At 43.2% G+C, this 22,920-nt stretch overlaps 1 protein-coding gene across 5 annotated transcripts in view; it reads left to right on the top strand.

Moving 5' to 3' along the window:
• BTBD10 (BTB domain containing 10) overlaps positions 1–22,920 on the top strand; it is a 1,432,231-nt gene that overhangs the window by 935,779 nt on the left and 473,532 nt on the right. For all 5 annotated transcript variants that reach the window (XM_044059092.1, XM_044059096.1, XM_044059093.1 and 2 more), the window contains one exon: positions 21,334–21,454. In XM_044059092.1, the coding sequence (XP_043915027.1) occupies positions 21,334–21,454 (121 nt within the window). The remainder of the gene's footprint in view (positions 1–21,333; positions 21,455–22,920) is intronic.

The raw sequence follows: 22,920 nt of genomic DNA, 5'->3' as shown, positions 1-22,920 counted from the left end.
ACTCACAACAGGTTAGCAACCATTTCTTGCAATGTGGTTCTGATGCATTGGAAGCTTCATGTAGGTCAGCTATGACTGGCGCAGTCATACGTAGGCATGCTTGGCTGAAGGAACAATCTCTGCCAGACCATGTTAAAGCAAAGCTGCTGGATGCTCCTCTGGAAAAGCAAAAGATGTTCTTCATCTCACATTGCTGCAGTCCTTACATATGGGTAGTCCGCTGTCCTCGGTCGGCCCGAATATCAAAGCATTAGGCTGACGTCGGTCAAGGCGCTTAAGACTGACATCAGGACGTCAGGGTACAAATGCGCATGACCGACGTCATATCCTCAGTCTTTTTTGCCGCATGGTCCGATGCAGAAGCAGCGTTGCAAGTGCCGTTCGGCGTTCTGAAATTTTTCGAATTCGGAGTTTCAGACCGAGTCAAAGTTGGCTAAGTACCCCGTTGGGGAATATTTTAGTTTTTTCTTGCCTCAGTGGTTTACCGGATGTCAGAAAAAGTGAATAACTGTATTTCTTGTGGGAAGCAGATACCGCATAGGGATTATCATTCTTTGTGTATTCCTTGTTTGGGGCCTGAGCACGACGTTGTTGGGTGTCGCTTTTGTGCTAGGTTCAATAAGCGCACTATTAAGCGAAGGTTAGATTGTGCTAGGTTGGTCTTCGGGAAGCGGTGCAATTATAATATGCCGTCGGATTCTCCGGCGCCCGCTTCGAAGAAGCGCAAAGACAAAGCAGCTAAACCCAGGCAAGAAGAGTCGTCTGTACCGGACGCCGGTTCTTTAGAGGCGTCAGTGGAACCGGTGGTTCCGACGGAGGCTTCTCCGGAGTCCCAGGGGGAGACTTTGATATTGCAGGATGTGGCCTCTCAGGAGGCAGGTCAGGCTGAAGGGGCTTCTCAGGTTACTGTACTCCCCTCCCTTCCTAGGGTGGTTAGGCCCTCTCCTTCTGTTTCCAAGGCTTCTCCCAGAGGTAGGCCAGGTTTAGCTTCTGTTGGTGTCACTCCTAGTTCAGCAGCGTCTGTGCCCAAGAAGCACATGCTTAAAATGGCAGAAGATTTAATTACTTTGATTAGAGGTTCTTTGCCCCCTCCTGATAAGAGGCCTAGGGTGGAGCCAGAGTTGGGGAGTTTTGAGCAGGCTTCGGATGTTTCAGAGTCTTCGGCTGAAGACTTGCAGGAGTACTCTCCTTATTCTGATTTTGATGCAGATGATTCGACTCCTTCTGCTTCTCCTCCAGAGGATTTTTCTTTTTCAGAGACTCTTCATTCCATGAGGGAACATTTTAAGTGGGAAGGTCAGGACTTCTCTGATTCCAGGAAAAGGCTTAGGGAATTTTTGCTTTTACCCCAGCATAGGCCCTTGGCTATACCCCCTGTTCTGGATGTTGTGGAAGATGTGTTTGCAGAGGCTTCACTTAATCCTGATTCTTTGCTTCCTGCTCCTGTTAAACCGGATAGGTATTACAGGGTGCCTGAGGCTCATAAATATCTTTATATGAGTCCTAGGGTGGACCCAGAAACTGTTAGTCAGGGACCTAAGGGTGTCAAGGCCTCTGTTGTAAAAAATCCGGTTCCTCCAGATAAAGAGGCCAGAGCTTTGGATAGATGGGGAAAGAAAGTCTATACTTCTTCCACCTTAGCTATGAGGGCTTTGAATTGCCAGTTTCACATGTTGAAATATCAAAACTATCTTCTTTCTCAATTGAAGTCTAAGGTAGATGCTCTGGCGGAAGGCATTGAGTGTAAAGAAGTACAAGATTTGGTACATGTCTCTGAACAGGTGGGTAAGCATTCTTTACAATGTGGTTTTGATGCTGTACAGGCCTCATCTAGGGTGGCTGCCACTGGTTCAGTTCTTCGCAGGCACGCCTGGCTGAGGGATCAGAATTTATCTGACCATGTTAAGACAAGGATTTTGGATGCTCCTTTACAGTCTGATGTGTTGTTTGGTTCACCTGTGGAGTCAGTCTTGAAGAAAATGGAAGACAAGGCTAAGTCTATGCAGGCTGTTAAAGATTTTTTGCAAGTTCAGCCTCCGAAGTTTAGTAGGAATTGGCCTGCTAAGGGGTGGACGTATCCTTCTTATGATTCTCAGTCTAGGGGTAGATCTAGACGTGGTAGGGGCAGAGCTCAGAGCTCCTTCAGACCTAGAACAGGGAGTTCACCGGCACAATCTTCGGGTGAGGGCAGGGGCCAGTCCTTTCGTAAACAGGCCCAATGACCTACCTTTTCAGCTGCCAGATCCTTCTTGCCTGGCAGCACCTTTGGGAGGAAGGTTGGCACTCTTCAAGGAAAATTGGAGTTTGATTACCCAAGACAGATGGGTATTGGATATCATACACCGAGGTTACAAGTTTTATTTCCATACCTTGCCTCCTTTCAAAGGCATGCCGGACGTTCCTCCTCAGCAAAGACTAGAGGCTCACAAACAAATTTCTTTGCTACTTCAAATAGGGGCCATACAACCGGTCCCTCTGCCAGAAGTGGGCCTAGGATTTTATTCTCGCCTGTTCCTAGTACCAAAGAAGGGGAACACGTGGAGACCAATTTTGAATTTATCTATCCTCAACACTTATCTGGACATTCCCAAGTTCAAAATGTTGACGTTACAACAGCTTTTACCTCTGCTGGGCAAAGATCACTGGATGGTGACTCTGGATCTCAAGGAGGCTTACCTTCATGTTCCTATCAGGCTCAGTTACAGAAAGTATCTGCGTTTTCGGACTGGGACTTCTCATTATCAGTTCTCTGCATTGCCCTTTGGCTTATCTACTGCGCCCAGAGTGTTCACAAAGGTTCTGGCTCCAGTGATAGCCTTTTTCAGGTTAAGAGGAATACAGATTTATCCTTATTTGGACGATTGCCTGATTCTGGCCCAAGGAAAGGACGAACTTCTTCATCATTTACAGTATGTGATAGCAGTGCTAAGATGCCTGGGGTATTCTGTGAACGAAATAAAGTCCAGTCTAGTACCCTCTCAGGACATGTGCTTTCTGGGTGTGAGACTGAATACAGCATCCCAGATGGCCTTTTTGACCCCGGACAAACAAAAGAATCTTTCTCTTTACTTCCATCAATTGTCTCATCAGTCCAGGCTGACTGCAAGGACAGTCCTTCAAGCCTTGGGGTTCATGGCATCTTGTATTCTGGTGCTTCCCAATGCCAAACTGCATATGAGGAAGCTACAATGGTATCTCAAAATGTATGGACACAGCACTGCCAAGATATGGACACTGTCATTCAGATAATACCTTGCATTCAAAAGGAATTTTTGTGGTGGGCTCAGGAATGTCACCTAAACAAGGGACTCTCTGTGACCCGGCCAGAGGCGAGTCAGATTCTAACGACAGATGCCTCAGACAAAGCTTGGGGAGCTCATCTAAATGGAAAGTGGGTACAAGACACATGGCCTGCCAGACTTCAACATCTACATATCAACTTGAAGGAGATGTTAGCAGTCCAATTTGCATTGATAGCTTTCAAGGATTTACTTCTTCCAGGGCAGGTGTTGGTTCTAACAGACAACACAACTGTCATGTGGTACATCAACAAGCAAGGGGAACGATTCTTATCCTCTATGCAGACAAGCAATGATTTTGTGGGAGACTGCTCTCAGTTTACAGCTAAATCTTCAGGCAAGGTTTCTGCCGAGCACAGAACTCCTTAGCAGATGTGTTGAGCAGACAAATTATGGATCCCCATGAGTGGAAATTGGATCCTCATGTATTTCAGAAATTGACAGTGTTATGGGGAACTCCAGACATAGATCTGTTCGCTTCTCCACTAAACTACCAGCTGCCAAAGTTTTGCACAAAAGGTTTCATCCCACAGCTTGGAAAGTGGATGCTCTCTCATTCAATTGGAGCAATCTTCATGTGTATGCCTTTCCACCTCTGCCTCTCCTCCCAAAGGTACTTCTGAAGGTCAGACAGGACAAGCCAAAGATGATTTTAATAGCTCCAGATTGGCCTCGACAGCACTGGTACCCATTACTGAGAAGTCTGATACGGGTGCCTCCATGGCCTTTGCCTTTGATTCCACACCTGCTGTCTCAGGAGAACAGTCATTTACTCAATGTCAAACTTCACTCTCTACATCTAACAGCCTGGCATATTCTGTTTTAAACCCTGGAGGGTCTCAGCTTCCACAGCAAGTTTTGAATGTTATTTTGGAGGCCAGAAGGCCTAGTACAAGGAAAGTGTACGCAGATAAATGGAGGAGATTTTTATTTTGGAGTACAGCAAAGGAATTTGATGTTTCTAAGCCTAATTTAAGTGTGGCTCTTCAATATCTTACTGAGTTACTGGACAAAGGTTTGTCCTTCCCTCTATTAAGGTTCATGCTGCAGCAATTTCTGCTCACTATGACTGTGACCCACCATTGTTTTCTCATCCTTTGTTTAAGCAATTCCTTAGAGGGCAAAGAATATAAGACCCCACGAGAGCTCCTACTCCTGCTTGGGATCTCAATTTTGTGTTGGAGAAACTCACTCTACAACCTTTTGAGCCTGCAGTTACTGCCGAGTTGAAATATTTATCATGGAAGACTGCTTTTTTGTTGGCCATTACCTCTGCGAGAAGGGTTTCTGAATTACAGGCCCTTATGGCGGTTGAGCCTTTCTTAATTTTCCATAAGGATAGGGTATCTTTGCGTACTAATCCTTCCTTTATGCCTAAAGTGGTTTCTAGTGTGGCTTTAAACCAGACTATTCATTTGCCTACTTTTTATGCAAACCCCCAAAATAAAGGGGAACAGATTTTGCACACTTTGGATATACACGGGCAGTTGCGATATTATTTGAGCAGAACTAAAGGGTTCAGGCAGTCTCAGCAGTTATTTGTTTCATTTGCTTTGGGTTCTCAGGGCAAGCCTGTTTCAAAACAAACTATTTCTAAGTGGATTGGGTTTTGTATTGCTTTCTGTTATTCCCATCATGGTAAGGAGATTCCAGTTGGGATTAGGCCTCATTCCACTAGGGCTACTGCCACTTCTACAGCTTTTTTAAGGGGGGTGGCAACTAAAGATATTTTGGAGGCAGCTACTTGGAGTTCAGTGCATACTTTCTCTAAGCATTACCACCTTCCACTTTACTCTAAATCTAGGGCTGGTTTTGCCACTGCAATTTTACAGGGCATTTTGGCAGCTCCTAATGCTTTATAGTTTTGCCATCCTCCCTTAACTCTGCTTTGGGATTCTACCCATATGTAAGGACTGCAGCAATGTGAGATGAAGAACATAGTACAGTTTTGTACCTACCATAAATGTAGATGTTCAAGATCCACATTGCTGCAGTCCAATCCTCCCTCCTTCCCCTCTGTAGTTAGAGGCGGTTGTGTGGTTTGGGTTGTAAATATTGTGAATATTGTATATATTGTACATATGATTAGTGCAAGGGTGGTTGGTTGTTTTTTGCTGTCTTTTGGTTTTGGCCTTTCTTTTTAGGGTCTTCTGACATCTGGGGCAAGAAAAGACTGAGGATATGACGTCGGTCATGCGCATTTGTACCCTGATGTCCTGATGTCAGTCTTAAGCGCCTTGACCGACGTCAGCCTAATGCTTTGATATTCGGGCCGACCGAGGACAGCGGACTACCCATATGTAAGGACTGCAGCAATGTGGATCTTCGAACATCTACATTTATGGTAGGTACAAAACTGTACTTTATTTGGCTCCACGGCTCAGGAGGTCCTAAAGAAATTTGAAGAAAAGGCAAAATCCGTACAAACATTCAAAGATTTTCTCCAAGTACAACCACCAAGATTCAGCAGGAATTGGCCTTCCAAGAATTGGTCCTTTCCAGACACAGAGAGGTTTCAGAGAGGCAATAACAGGCGTGCCAGAGGTAGAGGGCAAGCTAGAGGCTCCTACAGAGGACGTCAATGGCAGCCTCCCAACCAGAGAGGTAGTGCAGGACCTTCAACTGCTGCACAAGGACAGGCTCAATGACTTTACTTTGAAACCGCCAACCAGGGCTCAATTGGAAGCACCTTTGGGTGGAAAGCTTTCTTTATTCTCAGAAAATTGGCACAGTATTACAAGGGACAAATGGACACTACAAATAATAGACAAAGGATACAGGTTTCATTTCCACACATTGCCAAAAAGAAAGGGCATGCCAGACCTGCCACCGAATCAAAGGGCATAGGCTTTGAAACAAATTTCCAGCTTAATGCAAATGAAAGCTATAGAAAAGGTTCCTCTCTCAGAGCAAGGCCAAGGATTTTATTCCAGACCATTCCTTGTTCCAAGAAAAGAAAAACAATGGAGGCCTATTCTCGACTTGTCCTCACTGAATACTTATCTCATTGTGCCAAGGTTCAAAATGCTGACTCTACAGCAGCTCATTCTCATGCTGGGCAAGGGGTCTTGGCTGGTAACTCTAGACCTCAAGGAGGCATACCTGCATGTCCCTATCAGACAAAGTGCAGAAGAAACCTCAGATTTCTTGCAGGGTCAGAGCATTATCAATTCTCAGCATTGCCCTTTGGCTTATCTACTGCGCCCAGAGTATTCACGAAATGCCTGGCATCAGTAATTGCACACTGCAGACTTCAGGGGATTCAAATATACCCATATCTGGACGACTGCCTAATACAAGCGGACAGCCAACAGACTTTGGTAAAACACTTGAATTATGCCATCCACCTACTTCAGGCCTTGGGATATACAGTCAACTTTCACAAATCAAGACTTGTTCCATCCCAAAGAATAACCTTTCTGGGTGCAGATCTAGATACAACCACCCAAATGGCCTTCCTCACAGAAGAAAAACAAAGTCAGCTACCAGATTACTTCAAAAATCTGACAAGACAAACCCAGCTGACTGCAAGGAAAATCCTGCAGGCCCTGGGTTACATGGCTTCTTGCATCCTTCTGATTCCGCAAGCAAGACTACATATGAGGAAACTACAATGGTACCTAAGGAGTTTATGGACTCAGCACAGTCACAGCCTGGAAACTTTGATACCACTCATTCCATGCCTTCAAAAGGAATTTCTGTGGTGGGCTCAAGCAAGCCAGTCAAACAGGGGTCTGCCTTTCAGAAAACCAATAGCCAGCCAAACCATTACAACAGACGCTTCAGACCACGGATGGGGAGCGCACATGGAGGGCAGATGCATTCAAGGTCTATGGCCACAAAAAGAGCTACGCATGCACATAAACCAAAAGGAAATGCTGGCAGTGATACATGCAGTCGAAGCCTTCAAACCCTTTCTGCATCATGGCCATCTGCTAATAAGGACAGACAACACCACTGTTATGTGGTACATCAACAAGCAAGGAGGCACCCATTCCTATCCTCTTTGCAGGCTGGCAGTGAATCTATGGGAACTTTCCTTGAAACTCAATATACAGCTGCAATCCCAGTTTGTGCCAGGGAAAGACAATATACTGGCGGACAGCTTAAGCAGAAATATCATGGATGCACACGAATGGATGCTGCACCCAGACATCTTTCTACAGATAACGCAATCATGGGGGAGGCCGGACTTAGATCTTTTTGCCTCCCCCCACAATCATCAACTGAAGAAATTCTGCTCAAGGACATACCACCCACAAGCATGGAAAGTGGACGCCCTCTCTTTCAGCTGGAGAACTCTAACAGTGTATGCATTTCCACCTCTCCCATTAATGACCAAGGTTTTACTGAAGATCAGGGCAGAGCAGCCAAAAGTGATTCTGATAGCTCCGGACTGGCCAAGACAGCACTGGTACCCACTGTTAAAGAGCATTTCACGCATGAAACCATGGCCTCTTCCTCTATGGCCACTTCTACTGACACAGCACAATTACAAAACTCTGCATTCCAACCTGAAAACCTTGCAACTAACAGCCTGGAAAATCCCTTGACTCCTCCTCAGGACAAGCTATCCCAGAGAGTGAAAGATATTATTATGGAAGCTCGCCGGCCTTCCACAAGAAAGGCATATTCAGCAAAATGGAAAAGATTTCACATTTGGAACACCACAAAGGGCCTAGATGTGACAGTGATGAACATGGCACATATCCTGGAATACTTGGCAGAAATGTTCCACAGTGGTCTGTCTTACTCTTCCATTAAAATTCATGCTTCAGCAATTTCAGCAGAGTACAATACTGATCCACCTGTCTTCTCTCATCCTCTCCTAAGACAGTTTCTAAGAGGAATCAAAAACATCAATCCTTCAAGGAAACCACCTCTACCTACTTGGGACCTTAACTTCGTGTTGGAAAAACGAACACTGCCTCCCTTTGAACCAGCAGCATCTGCAGAACTACAGTTCCTGTCTTGGAAGACTGCTTTCCTTCTGGCCATAACCTCAGCAAGAAGAGTATCTGAGTTACAGGCCCTTATGGCAGTACAGCCATTTCTTATTTTTCATCAGGACAGAGTTTCATTGAGAACCAATCCTACATTTATGCCAAAGGTGGTATCCAGGGTTTCATTAAATCAAGCTATTCACTTGCCTACCTCCTTTCCAAATCCACAAAACAAAGGGGAGAAACTTCTGCACACCCTGGACATACACAGACAGTTGCGCTACTACTTGGACAGAACTAAAGCTTACAGAAAAACTGCCCAGCTGTTGGTAGCATATGCTGCTGGTACACAAGGGAAAGCAATTTCCAAACAGACAATTTCAAAATGGATAGGGAATTGCATTCGTTTTTGTTACTCCTTTCATGGAAAAACTGTGCCAGCTAACATTAGACCTCATTCCACGAGAGCCACAGCCACCTCCACAGCCTTCTTAAGAGGGGTGGCTGCCAAGGACATTTTAGAAGCTGCTACATGGAGCTCCGTGCATACATTTGCCAAGCATTACAATTTACCTTTATATTCCAGATCCAAAGCAGGCTTTGCTACGGCAGTCCTGCAGGGCATTTTAGCTACACCATCCTTTACATAGTTCCTCCACCCCCAGATTGGCTATGGTATTCTACCCATATGTGATGACTGCAGATGCATCCTTGAAGGACATAGTACAGTTTTATACCTACCATAAATGTAGATGTCCGATAGGTATGCATCTGCAGTCAGGTTTACCCTCCCTCCTTCCCCTCTGTGGTATTTCTTGGGTACTTACCCCTCTTATAGCTAGCTGGGGTGATCTATTATGGTGTATTTGTTTTTTATATTGTGCATGTTTGGATTTTTAAATGCATCTCTCCAAATTTACCCTTCCTTAGAGGGCACCTTGCATCTGGGGCAAGAAAAACTGAGGAAGATGGCGTCGGCTGATGCTTTTATACCCCAGGCGCTCTGACGTCGGGGAAAGTGCGAAATCAGCCGACACCAGACCAAGACTTTGGAATCCGGCCGACGGAAGGGCTGCCTGAGGCAGGACAACCCATATGTGATGATTGCAGATGCATACCTATCGGACATCTACATTTATGGTAGGTACAAAACTGTACTTTTTGATTCTTTAGAGCAGGGGTGTCCAACCTTTTCAGTTGCAAGGGCCGCATTGAGTCAACAGAAATGGTCTGGGAACAAAACAGGACCAAAAAAAAAAAAAAAAAAAGGTCTCTCACAACTGAAAAGCAAAAAAAAAAAAAAAAACAATAACCCTTGTAGATGCATAATTTTACTACAGTTGCTGTGTCCAGCTATCATGACCACTCCACCACCCCCACATACACCACCCCGCCCCGCCCCCACCCCCCAACATCCACCACATACCACAAAACCTGATAGGGCAAGAAATCTGGTAAAGCCTAATCTACCAGGTTAGGGTCTAACATGCAGCACTATGGGTTAACGGACACAATTGAGGGTGATTGCAGGAGAGTCATCTTTCCATAAAAAGACAAAATACTCAGACCTTCTCAAAGTTATGCAAGTGAAAAATGAAATGGAAAATCAATATTGAAAATGTTACACTACAAACTAAACTGCTGCACTACAAGACAGAGATAAAAAGCAACACGTCCAGTGTTATATAAACTGCTACAAAAGTAGCACAACAAAAAGCTGTCAATAAATATAATTGCCATCACATTACAAAACGTTAAAAAAAATAAGTTCAAAATGTTGGCGTGATACTTCTTTGAGATATTACCAAGGTACATACTACATATACTTTTAAAATCCTGTTCACGGGGTAATATCATAGCTCTCAACTCCACAGACACTAGTGTTAAGAGTCAGTAGTAGACCATGTTTGTATGAGTGATAAAAGTGCTGTCATACAGTTCTCACTTTTGCACGCACATCAAGATGCAAGTTGTCAAAGCAGAAGCAGATTGCCTTTCATCCCTAAATTCAATACTTTGATGCTGGCTTCACATACATGTTGTTATAGTTGTGCTGTGCACTGAGGCTAATAAGCAATCGTTATGCCCTTTCAAGATCATTCTTTTTTTAAAAGTACCAGCTTTGTAATGAAGGCACTAGTAGTCTGATTGCATTTTAAATTACTGCAGGGGCTTTGTCAACTACCTTGCCAGGTAAATTGTTCTGAACACATTTTGCTGTCGGACATTTGCTCTGAATCTGCATTTTGTAGACTAGAGTTTAAATGTGCCCCCTGGGCTTGCAAGTCCACTTTCATTACCTTGAGTCTCATTGATTAGCTATGTGCAGTTCCCTTACAAAGTTCCTAAATACAGTTCTGATTGCATTTTACAAGACTGCAATCAGAAGAGATTTTCTTAATGTTGTACCGAGCTGGCATGTCATGTATACAGGCATTGAGGGTAGAACAGTAGCATACTAGAACTCCCCAACAACATATATGTATATAAATATATACATTTAAAATAGTGATCACTAGTATTTCATATATAAACAAAGTACAGCAAAGCACACAGCCAATGGAGCTCGGACCCTGACACAAAAAAGTATCCAAACAAAATAAAGCACAGTATCATGCGTAGGGTCCTATGACAGAAAGAAGGTTTTCAGGCCCTTATATAACATCCACATGCACTGGATTATCACAACAGCAAGTTCCACCCTGTTTTCCTCCAAACGATGTAAAGAGCTCAACTCCAAGAACTTAAAACAGCTTGTTTATTATTACATATAAAACAAAACGTAGCGCTTTCACCAAGGCTTTATCAGACGATAACTGCCTCCACAGTAATTAACAATTTAAATACCAAGAAATCAACTATTATTGGCTAATAGCGCTGAACTCGTCATAATCAAAAAACTATTATAAACACTTAAAATGCATTTAAAACACTATAAAATATATGCTAAAATCATAATACATAAACGTACATATAACTATCATAAAAATGACAAACTCATATCAAAAGTGCCTATACTAAACATAACATAGTAAACCTAATTATTTTTAGACAACCACATACTATGAATGGTGCTAGTCAAATACCTTCAAATTCAAACAACCATGTATTTCATATGTTTGTACTGGAGCCATTAACAGTATTATCTCTTTACCATTTACAACACCCCACTTCCTTTTGCATGAGATACAGATTTTTACATGTCATTCAGGTATAAAACCATTGCAATAGCCAACCAACGGAAATAAGGTCAGTCTTTCCAAAGATGATATGCTGCTTCAATCACCTACATATCAAGTCTTTAATTTGTTGGAGATTCTGTATTAAATTACTTACCTTTTGCTATGTTGTAGTGTAGTCAATGTGTCCGAAATAAAATAAATCCACTCTCCACGATCTCGCGCCTTCCTTCAGCTTTACCAGAAATATAAAAAACGACCGGACGGTGTTTTCGCGCATGCGCATACCAGCAGAAAGACGCTGGTATGAAAAAAAACGTGAAAAAAAGAAAGTTGGCGCATGCGCAGAACAGCAAAAGTACGCGGACGTGTAAACACACGGAAAAAAAGTTAAATTAAATTTAATTTAAATTTAAGGTTCGCGGGCCGCATGGAAGAGCTCTGAGGGCCGCATGCGGCCCGCGGGTTGGACACTCCTGCTTTAGAGGCCTCTTGTAGGGCTGCTGTTACTGGGTCTGTGCTTAGAAGGCATGCTTGGCTTAAGGAGCAATCTTTGCCTGATCATATTTAAGCAAAATTGTTGGATGCTCCTTTAAATCAGGACAGTCTGTTTGGAAATAACCTGAAGAAAGATGGAAGATAAAGCTAAATCTATGCAAGCTATTAAAGATTTCTTACAAGTGCAACCTCCAAGATTAGTAGGCACTGGCCTACTAAGAATTGATTTTTTCCAGCTCCTCTCAAGCCAAACCCAGACACACCAAAAGCACCAGGTTTCAGTCCCAGGGGACTCTCAGAACTAAGCAATGGGGGGCCTCCACTTCCAAATCTGGAAATAACAAGACACCCCCCTATGGTAAACTGTCTCAGTGACTTCCTTTTAAAATTATCAAGCACTTACCTTTTAGCTGTCCCATTGGGAGGAAAGATTGCTCTTCATGCAAAGAATTGGGAACTCATAACTCAGGACAGATTGGTTTTAAATATAGTGTCCCAGGGATACAGATTTCATTTCCAACACCAAACTGGGCCAGACTTGCCCCCAAATCAGTGGGCAGAGGATCAAAAACAAGTACTTTCCCTCTTAAACATGGGGGCTATTCAACCAGTACCAGAAGAGGAAAAGGGACAAGGTTTCTATTCCAGGCTTTTTCTGGTACCCAGAAAAGACAAATCATGGCGTCCAGTTCTGGACCTGTCTACTTTTAACACCTTTCTGGACATTCCAAAATTCAAGATGCTGACTCTTCACCAGTTACTTCCTATGCTAGGCAAAGATGCCTGGTTGGCAACTCTAGATTTAAAAGAAGCATACCTGCATATCCCAATCAGGGAATCTTGCAAAAGATACCTACACTTCAAAGCAGGCTACTTGCATTATCCGTTCTCTGCACTGCACTTTGGCTTGTCTACTGTGTCCAGGGTATTCACAAAGTGCCTGAGTCCAGTTGTTGCATTTTGCAGGCAAAGAAATATTCAAATATATCCATACCTGGACAATTGTCTAATTCAGGCAGAAAACCAGGCATACTTCTAAATCATCTGGTGTTTGTAAAAAGGGTTCTAACTTGTCTGGGGTACACCATAAACAAAAAGAAATCACAACTGGTACCCTCTCAACAAATTACATTCCTGGGTGCAAGCTTGAATACAACTGCCCAGATGGCTTTCCTCATGCCAGAGAAGCAAATTAATTTGGTAACTTACTTCAAACAAGTGGCCACAAAAACCCTGCTATCTGCAAGACAAATACTGCAAGCCTTGGGGTTCATGGCCTCCTGCATTCTTCTAATTCCATATGCAAGACTGCTTATGAGGAAACTACAGTGGTACTTAAAAAGTCTATGGAGTCAACATTGTCCTAGCCTGGAAACGATGATTCCTATCATACCTTGCCTACACTGGAATTCCTGTGGTGGGCAGAGGCCTGCCACCACAAGGGACTGCCATTCACACTACCCCCTGCCGCCCAAACCCTAACTACAGATGAATCAGACTATGCATGAGGGGCTCACCTGGCAGGGAAGTGCATTCAGGGCAGATGGAACCCAAATCAAATGCACCTACATATCAATCAAAATGAAATGTTAGCTGTTCAGAATGCTCTGACAGCCTTCAAGGACTACATTCTTCCAGGACAACTAATGGTAAAGACGGACAACACCATGGTTATGTGGTACATAAACAAGCAGTGGTCACACATTCTTACCCCCTCTGCAGACTAGCTATGGCATTGTGGAACAGAGCCTTGAGCTACCAAGTGCACCTAAAAGCTCAATTCCTGCCAGGAAAATTGAATACACTGGCAAACGGACTAAGCAGAAATCTCATGGACCCACACGAGTGGAAACTGGATCCACGGATTTTCAACATGTTGACAAGCAAATGGGGGATCCCGGACATGGATGTATTTGCCTCCCCCCCCAGAACTACCATTTGGACAAGTTTTGCACAAGGACTCCCCACAAAGAAGCCTGGAAAGTGGATGCTCTGTCCTTCAGCTGGAAAAACCTATCAGTCTATGCTTTTCCCGTCTTCCTCTGCTCTCCAGAGTTCTGCTAAAAGTCAAACAGGACAAACCAAGAATGATATTGATTGCTCCAGACTGGCCATGCCAACAGTGGTACCCACTCCTGCGCAGTGTGTCACAGATATCTCCATGGCACCTGCCTCAGACCCCTTCTTTGCTGTCTCAGCAGGAGAACCAAGTTCTGCACCCTCAGCTTCCAACATTGAACCTTGCAGCCTGGCTAATCACTTAAATTCACCCTTATCATCCCTCAGCAAACGTGATGGATGTCATCTTGGAGGCGAGAAGGCCTAGGACTAGGAAATCTTATGCTGACAAATGGAAAAAATTCTGTACCTGGAACCAATCTTTAGGGATGAGCACAGCAGTGCCCAATTTACCTCAGATTTTGCAATACGTAACTGAGATGCTTCACAAGGGCCTGTCTTTTTCCTCTATTAAAATCCACGCTTCAGCTATTTCAGCTCACTATAACACAGAACCACCCCTCTTCTCTCATCCCCTGCTCAAGCAGTATCTCAGAGGGGCAAAGAACTTGAGACCACCCAGGAGAGCTCCTACCCCTGCCTTGGACCTTAACTTTGTTTTGGAGAAGCTCACTCTGCCTGCTTTCGAACCAGCTGCTACTGCAGACTTAAAATTTCTTTCTTGGAAAACAGCCTTCCTTCTAGCAATCACTTCAGCTAGAAGGATATCTGAATTACAGGCCCTTATGCCAGTGGGAGCCTTTCATCATCTTTCATGCGGACAGGGTATCTCTGAGGACCAATCCATCCTTCATGCCCAAGGTGGTTTCCAATGTGGCTCTTAATCAGTCCATTCATTTGCCAACCTTCTTTCCCAATCCACAGAACAAAGGGGAACGGATTCTGCATTCCTTGGATGTGCACAGACAACTTAGATTCTACTTGGACAGGACTAAATCTCGAAGAAAATCTGAACAATTGCTGGTAGCATTTGCTGCAGAGGCAGAGGGGAATGCTATTTCAAAACAATCCATTTCTAAATGGATAAGCCATTGCATTCATTTCTGTTATAAGCACCATGGAAAACTGATCTCACTCCACCAGGGCTGCATCTGCTTCTGCAGCCTTTCTCAGAGGTGTTCCTACCAGGGATATTCTAGAAGCTTCTACCTGGAGTTCTGTACATACTTTCACCAAGCATTATCATTTACCAATTTCCTCTAAATCCAGAGCTGGCTTTGCCACTGCTGTCTTGCAGGGCCTTATAGCTGGTCTTTGGGAATCTACCCAAATGTAATGACTGCAACAGTGAAACACAAAGAACATAGTGCAATTGTGTACACTTACCATAAATGTAGATGTTCAAATGTATTCACTGTTGCAGTCCTGGTTACCCTCCCTCCAGCCCCCTAATTTTCTCTGGCTATACCTCTACTTTCCTTTACTATGCTTAAAAGCCTTTTTGGTGTATTTCCTTTTGGTTGGAGGTATATTTTTGTGTTTTTAATTTTATTTGCTCCTCCTCAGGGGGGGCACCTAACATCTGGGGCAAGAAAAACTGATATAATGGCGTCGGATGCATCTTTTATACCCCTGATGACCTGACGTCATGGAAGAAGGGACAGCAACCAACGCAGGACCCAAGACTTTGTTAATCAGGCCGACTGAGGCCAGCCTGCTAGCAGATTACCCAAATGTAATGACTGCAACAGTGAATACACTCTAACATCTGCATTTATGGTAAGTGTACACAACTGTACTTTCTTACTTGTGTAGCTCTTAATTACTATTGTTGGTAAATTTCCCTTTCCTCTACACTTTGTGCAACTCTGCTTCTATCCCTGTTGGTAGATAGCTCTCATTCCACACACTTCGGTGTACGCTACCCTTTCCTTACAGTTCCTTTAATTAAAAAAAAAAAAAACTTTACTGTTGTGGTATTTAATAATTTATGAGTGCTTGTTCTTGTGTGATTCCTCCACCCTTCTGTTGTGTGTGTTGTGGTGTGTGGAAACTTTTCTTTACTTAGCATGGCCAAAAAACCTAAAGGCTTGTCTGGTTTTAAGTGCCAGCAGTGTGACCACAAAATTCCTTCCTCAGACTTGCATGCATTATGTGTTTACTGCCTGGGACCACATCACCTGCAAGAAGTTTGCAGTATATGTCATGGCTTTAGCCACAGAGCTTTAATAGAGAGATAAAACAAGCTTATTTTAAAAAGTTTAATTCAGACTGCCTTCGGTGAAACCATATTTGCTGGAAAAAGCAAAACTGACATCTCATCACCTTCCTCCTCTTCCTTTGGGAAGACCAAGAAAAGAAGCGTGTCTATGCCATCTTCTCCAATGGCACCAACAGTCAAAAGGGTTAAATCCTCTGTGCCAAAAAGCTCTTCATCTTCGAAGGACGTTGATACTGAAGCATCTGCACCGACATCCTTTATTGCCTATAAACCTTTGACACAGAGGACTTCAGCACAGATTCAAACCCTTAGCTCGCTTCCAACGGATTCAGTTCTAGCATTTCTTTGGCACCGACTAATTCGACTCAGAGTATTTGTAGTTAGCAAGAGCCGACATTTCATTGTTCTCCTTCCATTGACCCATTTGCTAGGGAATTACCTGAAGTCTTTTTGCACAGACCCATGTCTCCCTTAGTGTCCTCTGTCCATTCCACCAAATGCCTTTCAGAGGCTGATGTGGGGAAGATTGTTTCAGAAAATTTTATGGGCAAGAGGAATTTCAGGTGCCCACTTGGCTCTGTCTTCTTCAGGTGCTGAGGATTCTTTCACCCCTTTGACTAGTCCTCCTCCAACCTCCTCTGATGCCTTTAAGTTGTCTGGCATCAGCTGCATTGGTTCCTACAGTGTCCGCTACTTTGACACCGATGTAAGCTCTGAGTTCTTCGGCTGTCAGACCCAGACATCTCCCGGAGACTTATCTACCCAGTTGGCCCTGAGGGGCAAGAGTCTACTCCACTTTTTCAGAAGCCGTCCCTGCACCTTGAGCTTTGGCTAGGGTCAGTTCAGCTCTGGCTTCTGTCTTGGAGGTGGTCTCATCGGAATGGGGAGTTCTGGGCTCCGTTCTCTCTTTGGAGGGGGAGTACAGCCTTTGAGGCTATGGAGAGAGCCTTGGCTGCTTCTTCCACACGGTTGACCACCTCTTTGAAGAATTTTCATTCCTTGAATCCAATTATCCAGCCTGCTCCTCCACTGGGATTGTGAGCGATAAATCCTCAGGAGACTCTGATACAGATTCAGTCTTCTGATACCTCACCAGACCATCCCCCTGATGAGGTCCTTCTGAAGAAAAAGTACAAAACGAAGCACTTAGATTCCCTGCAGGAATCCATTACCAAAGATACTAATTTTGATGAAGAGGGAGGGTCCCCCAGATCACAATTGTGAAACTGAGGGATTATTGGAGGTACCAAAACCCTACCACTGAGGAATCTGTATACCTCCAGGCTTTTGGCACTCGCCCATCTACATCTTGGGCAACTCCACCTGCTGATGAATTTATTCAGTTAATTTCTTCCAGTTGTCTTAAGTTGTCCTTGGGCATCAGACTTGAGTACCATAGCCTAGAAAGACCTGAAGATGACACTGCCAGACTTCGGTCCTCAGACATCTGTCAGCTAGGGATGATGTTGAGACTTTAGGAATTGGGCCAGTTGCGGACTTCTGCATGACAGAAGACCGAAGGATCAGTACTGCAACACTGATGCACAACTGTACTTTCCCCCTTCTTTTTCATATGACCCAGAGCATTTGTCATGGTACCCCACTGGATAAACTTGCTGAGACAGCAAAAGGGCTGCCTAATTTAACCAGTCATTCAGACTCCAAATCTAACTCTCTGGATGATTGGCTTTTCATTGTTTTTATGCACCTATTCTTAAAAGGCATACTACGGAATGTAAGGAGGCTAGAAAGCCTGCTACAATAAAATCTTATGTTTCTAAATGAATGAGATTGTATATGGTGCTTGAAGAAGAAGAATTCTCAACCGTCCCTATTTTAGGGGGAATGTGCCTATTTTCTGGCCTGATTTACCCTGTATAGGCTATTCTGTTTTCAAGCATTACTTGCCCGTTCACACAATTTTCTGAATCCCCATCTTCATATGTAATTTTTGAAGCTGTCTAGTAAATGGTAAACCTTACCACATCACCTCACATTAATGGCAACAGTAATTTAAAGAAAGAGGACATGCATCTTGCATCCCTTTTAAGAAACAAAAGTAAATAACATGGTCTGGTAGACTGTTGCAATACAGTTTATTAAACAAACTGTCTCTGATAGTATGCATATTTTTTCCATCATTTTGTCCCACACTGTTTTTAAACTTTTTTTTCTGAGTACCTTTTATTTCTTCTAAAAGCGAGGAGAATTATGTGCTGTTTGGTGTTCAGATTTTGTTAATTAGACGCACAGATTTTTAGTTGGATGTTCCTACTTTTCAAGTGCCTTTGTTGCTGTTTTCATTGTTTGCAGTTTGAGAGGTATGATCAGGACCCTTATCAAATAGGTATTCCTGTCATTGTCTCTAACTTTTATAAGCTGTTCTAGGCCGACATATTTCTCCATAAAAGCGCATTTGTCAGCCACTCCTGCTTGCTTTCATTTTGATCCATCTTTATCTTCACACTTTGAGGTCAAGCAGTTTTTAAAATGTGTTTTTTACCTCATGCTCCCCAGAAAATATATCCTTCTTCCTTGAGATGTGAATTATGTTGTTGAAAAGTTAACTTTTTCCTCATCTGAGCCTGCTTCACAAATTATCTCTGTTTGGAAGATGGCCCTGCTGATTGCACTCATACCAAAAGGGTTTCTGAACTGCAAGCTTTCATGGCTTCTCCATTTTTGGTGTTTCAGAAAGGTTAGGTTACACAGAGGACTAACCCATCCTTCATGTCAAAGGTTTGCAAAGGAGCTGTCTTTGAACCAGACTGTCAATCTCCATACCTTTTTCTCCTCCCCTGAAAAGGGTGGGGGTGGGGGGATTTTGCATTCTGTGATAACTGATCTATCAGAGTCAGACCAGCATTTGTTTTCTTTCAGAACAAAACGTTGGGTCTTCCCATTCCTGAAGAGAGCATCTCTAAATTAATTTCTTCTGCCATAGGAGAACTTCCAGATTTGGTTTAAGCTGTAGCTTCTACTGGTGCCTATTCCAAAAGTCTAGACAAAAGGTCAGTTTTAGAAGCTGGTTCTTAGGATCATAGGAGATTACTAAGCTATTGACCCAGAGGTCATTTCAAGCCTAGTAGTTTCATCCCAATTTAATGCCATAGAAATGGTAGTTTAATACCCAAGATTGCATTTATTAATGACTTTCCATGTCCAAGAATGTTGTGGGCGCTATTCCTGGTAAGAACCTACTTTGCCCTATCCATTCATCCAGGTTCCTTTTGAACAGTGTCAGAGGTGCTCTGTTTCACATGAATAGGTAGCATATTCCAAAGATGCTGCAGTTGCTGGGAGATAAATCTGTCCCTCCAGCATGTCCTATTTAAGTCTCAGGCTATATTTAGGTCCCTTGAACGGGTGGGCCTAGTCCCGTTTAATTTATGGATATGCAGCAGGTTCATTGGGTTTGGGTCTGAAATTGTTCTGTAAGCCAGGCATTAATCTCCCCTAAGAAGTTTATATGAAACAGAGTAAAGTGACAGGGACTTTAGTCGGTCTGTATACAGCACGTGCTGGAGTTTCTCGATCATCTTTGTTAGAAACCTATGAGGTCTCTCCAGTTGCTGTTGGTGCTTTGTATGGTACATGCCGAATGTGGTGTTATACTGTGTTATGGGCCGGATTAGTGCCCAGTATAGGGGGGTTATAATCTCTCTTGCTCTTGAGACGATGCCTTTACTAATGAAGTGTGCTGCATAGAAAGCCTTCCTTGCTACAAGTTGACACATGGTGGTCGAAGTTAAGGTCGCTTTCAACTTGTGAACGCAAGTCCATTGCCACTTCTTGGGTTCTTAGGGTATTGTTGCTGATTTGGTAGTGTGAAGGAACATTTTGTGCAAAAGTGTATGATGATGCATTTCTTTGCATTCAGTTTGAGATTGTGACAAAGACACCAGTCATTAGTCTGCGTAAGACCGTCCTGGAGTATACTGACATAATTTGGGGATTCAGTAATTGCACCCAGTTTGCAGTCATCTGCACACTTGGGTCAGCCACAACACCTTAGTTTTGACCTGAACTTCTGAGAGGGTACGGGGCCCAGCATTGACCGCTGTGGCACCACACTGGTAACAGGTCTGCTGGTTGATGTGGAGTCGCCCACTTTGATAGTATGTGTCCGGTTTGTGTGCCTGTGTACATACTTTTACCAAGCGTTACAATAGTGATGGCTTTTTTTAGAGCTAAATCTGGATTTGCTGGGTCCATCTTGCAAGGAATCTTAGATTCCCAGCTAAAATCTTCATTCCTCCTCGATAGACTCTTCGAAGGCTGTGGAACTCTTCCCATTTGTTACTCTTACTGCAACAATGATCATAAGAAGGACATATTACAGTTGTGTGGAAATTGCAATAACAGTAGGTGTCAAACTGATCACTGTTACAGTATTACTTTCCACCCTCCTTCCTTCTATTTTTGTTTAGACCAATGTGGTATCTTTTTCTTCTCCCTTCTGACTGACGCACATTAAAAAAAAAAACAGTCAAATCTTTTAGAATGACTGACTATGCCATCATTCTGTCCTCCTCTCCCAGTCCCCAAGTGTTGCACTTTACTGTTAAAGGAGAACTGCACCCACAGACTGAAAAAAAAAGTTTATTTCATCGTCTTGATGTTGCCTACATTTTAACACTACTTTTCAACTCTGTATACTTTTTTATATTTTTAAATTTAATTCCAGAGTCTGCCCACATTGACTTTGGCATCTTGATTTTTTTTTTGTTTTAGTCTACTGCCAGGTATCCCTCAGTGCAGTGTTTGGCTTTAAAATATTACATCATAGCCCCTAAGCTCCTGTCAATGCATTGACTTTACATGTGTTTTCACATGTACCCTGCTTTCTTTTAGTCATTCAGGTTTAATTACCATTTCTTGATTTTCAATTACATTTAAAAATATAAATCTAAATTACATTTAAAAATATAAAAAAGTCCAAAAATGGTGTTAAAATGTAAGAACCATCAAGACATGATGAAATAAACATCTTTTTTTTTTCCTCCAGTCTATGGGTGCGGTCCACCTTTAAACTGACTATTCCTTGAAGATCTACTCTTATAGTAAGCTTACTTACAAATGTACATATAATTGCTAAGGCTGGTTTGTTAAACTGGCATACCTGTTTTTTTACACTTCTACAGCACCTTTCTGAAAGGTCTATTGTTACGGTATTTTTTAATTACTGTACGTTTAATTTGGGTATACATTATTTTTTCTTTCTCTTTCTGTAGGATTACTACAAGACTGGTATCATTCGTTGTCCTGATGGTATTTCCATTCCAGAACTGAGGGAAGCATGTGATTACCTCTGTATTTCATTTGACTACAGTACAATTAAGTGCAGAGATCTAAGTAAGTATATTTTTAACATAAATGCGGATGAATTTGACTAGTCAGCTTACTATCCTAGAAAAATCAAGCCATGGCTATGACCTATATGACTTACTTTCTTAGTGGCACGGACACTGTAGGACTCATTGGGGGGGGGGGGTTTATTCTGCCTGCCTTCTCTGATGGGGGGGAGGGATTCTGCCTGCCTTCTCTGATGGGTGAAAAGAAAGGAGATGTACTGGGAGCACACTCATTTTCTGCCCCTGGTAGTCACTGGGAGACTGTGACATTGGTGCTAATCAGTAGCATGTGTTAGGATTACAGAGGTGTGGGTGCTTGCGGTTTTCCGTTGTGTGAACACATTCCTATGTAACACAACACATTGAGGTGAAGGCATAAATATAACTAGGTTCACTGCAGGCCACAGTATGTATCCCTTTTACTCATCTGCTTCTCTCTTAGACCACAGGGTGATGTTCTTCGTGTTTCACTGTTGCAGTCATTACATTTGGGTAATCTGCTGGCAGGTTGCCCTCAGTCAGCCTGATTAACAAAGTCTTGGGTCCTGCGTTGGTTGCTGTCCCTTCTTCCATGACGTCAGGTTGTCAGGGGTATAAAATATGCAGCCGATGCCATTAAAACAGTTTTTCTTGCCGCACGGTGCCCGAAGCAGAAGCAGTTTGCAAGTGCCAGTCGGCCGACTCCTGAAATTTTCATTTTCGAGTTTCAGAACCGAAGTCTTCAACTAAAAAGCTAAGTACCCCGTTGGGGAAACTTTTTCTTGCTCCTTACCGATGTCAGTAAAAGTTAATAATTGTATTACTTGTGGGAAGCAAATACCTCAAGGATTTTCATTTGTAATGTATTCCTTGCCTAGGCCCTGACCACAACGTACCTTGCTGTCGGTCTTGTGCTAAATTTAATCAACGTACTATTAAACGTCGGTATATTTTTGCCTCTAAATATTTTGGCTCACACTTTAATTATCCAGAAATGTCAGTTAGCAATCCGAATACCGGAATACATAAAAAACGCAAAGAAAAAGACAGAGACAGGCCGTTGAGGTACAAACCTGGCGATGACGCTTCTCCTAAGCCAGTCGCCAGTTCGCCAGTACTCAGGCGCTTTCGCAGCCCTTGATACCCGATACTTCTGATTCTCAGGCCTCTACTGAGACCCATTCGGAGTCCGGTATTCCGCGAGATGCTTCAATTATGGAACCCGCGGATGTCGTTACCTTAGATGGGTCCAGAGCTGCTGTGCAGGCACCGGCTTCTGAGGGCCTACAGATTTATATATTAGACCGACGCCATCTTCAAAACTAAGGTCAAAATCTAAATCTGTGACTAAAAAACCGACACCTGGGCTACATGTGCAGTCCCCTATGTCTAAAAAACAAATGATCAAAATGGCTGAAGATTTCATTAGTCTGATCAGGGGTAGCCAATCCCCCCCCACACACACACACACACACACACACACACACA

This window comes from Protopterus annectens, chromosome 17.part0 (assembly GCF_019279795.1).
Source record: "Protopterus annectens isolate FY-2018-M chromosome 17.part0, PAN1.0, whole genome shotgun sequence".
NCBI lineage: Eukaryota > Metazoa > Chordata > Ceratodontiformes > Protopteridae > Protopterus > Protopterus annectens.
The sequence above is the reverse complement of the archived record's forward strand: the minus strand, read 5'-3'. Positions and strand labels throughout refer to the sequence as shown.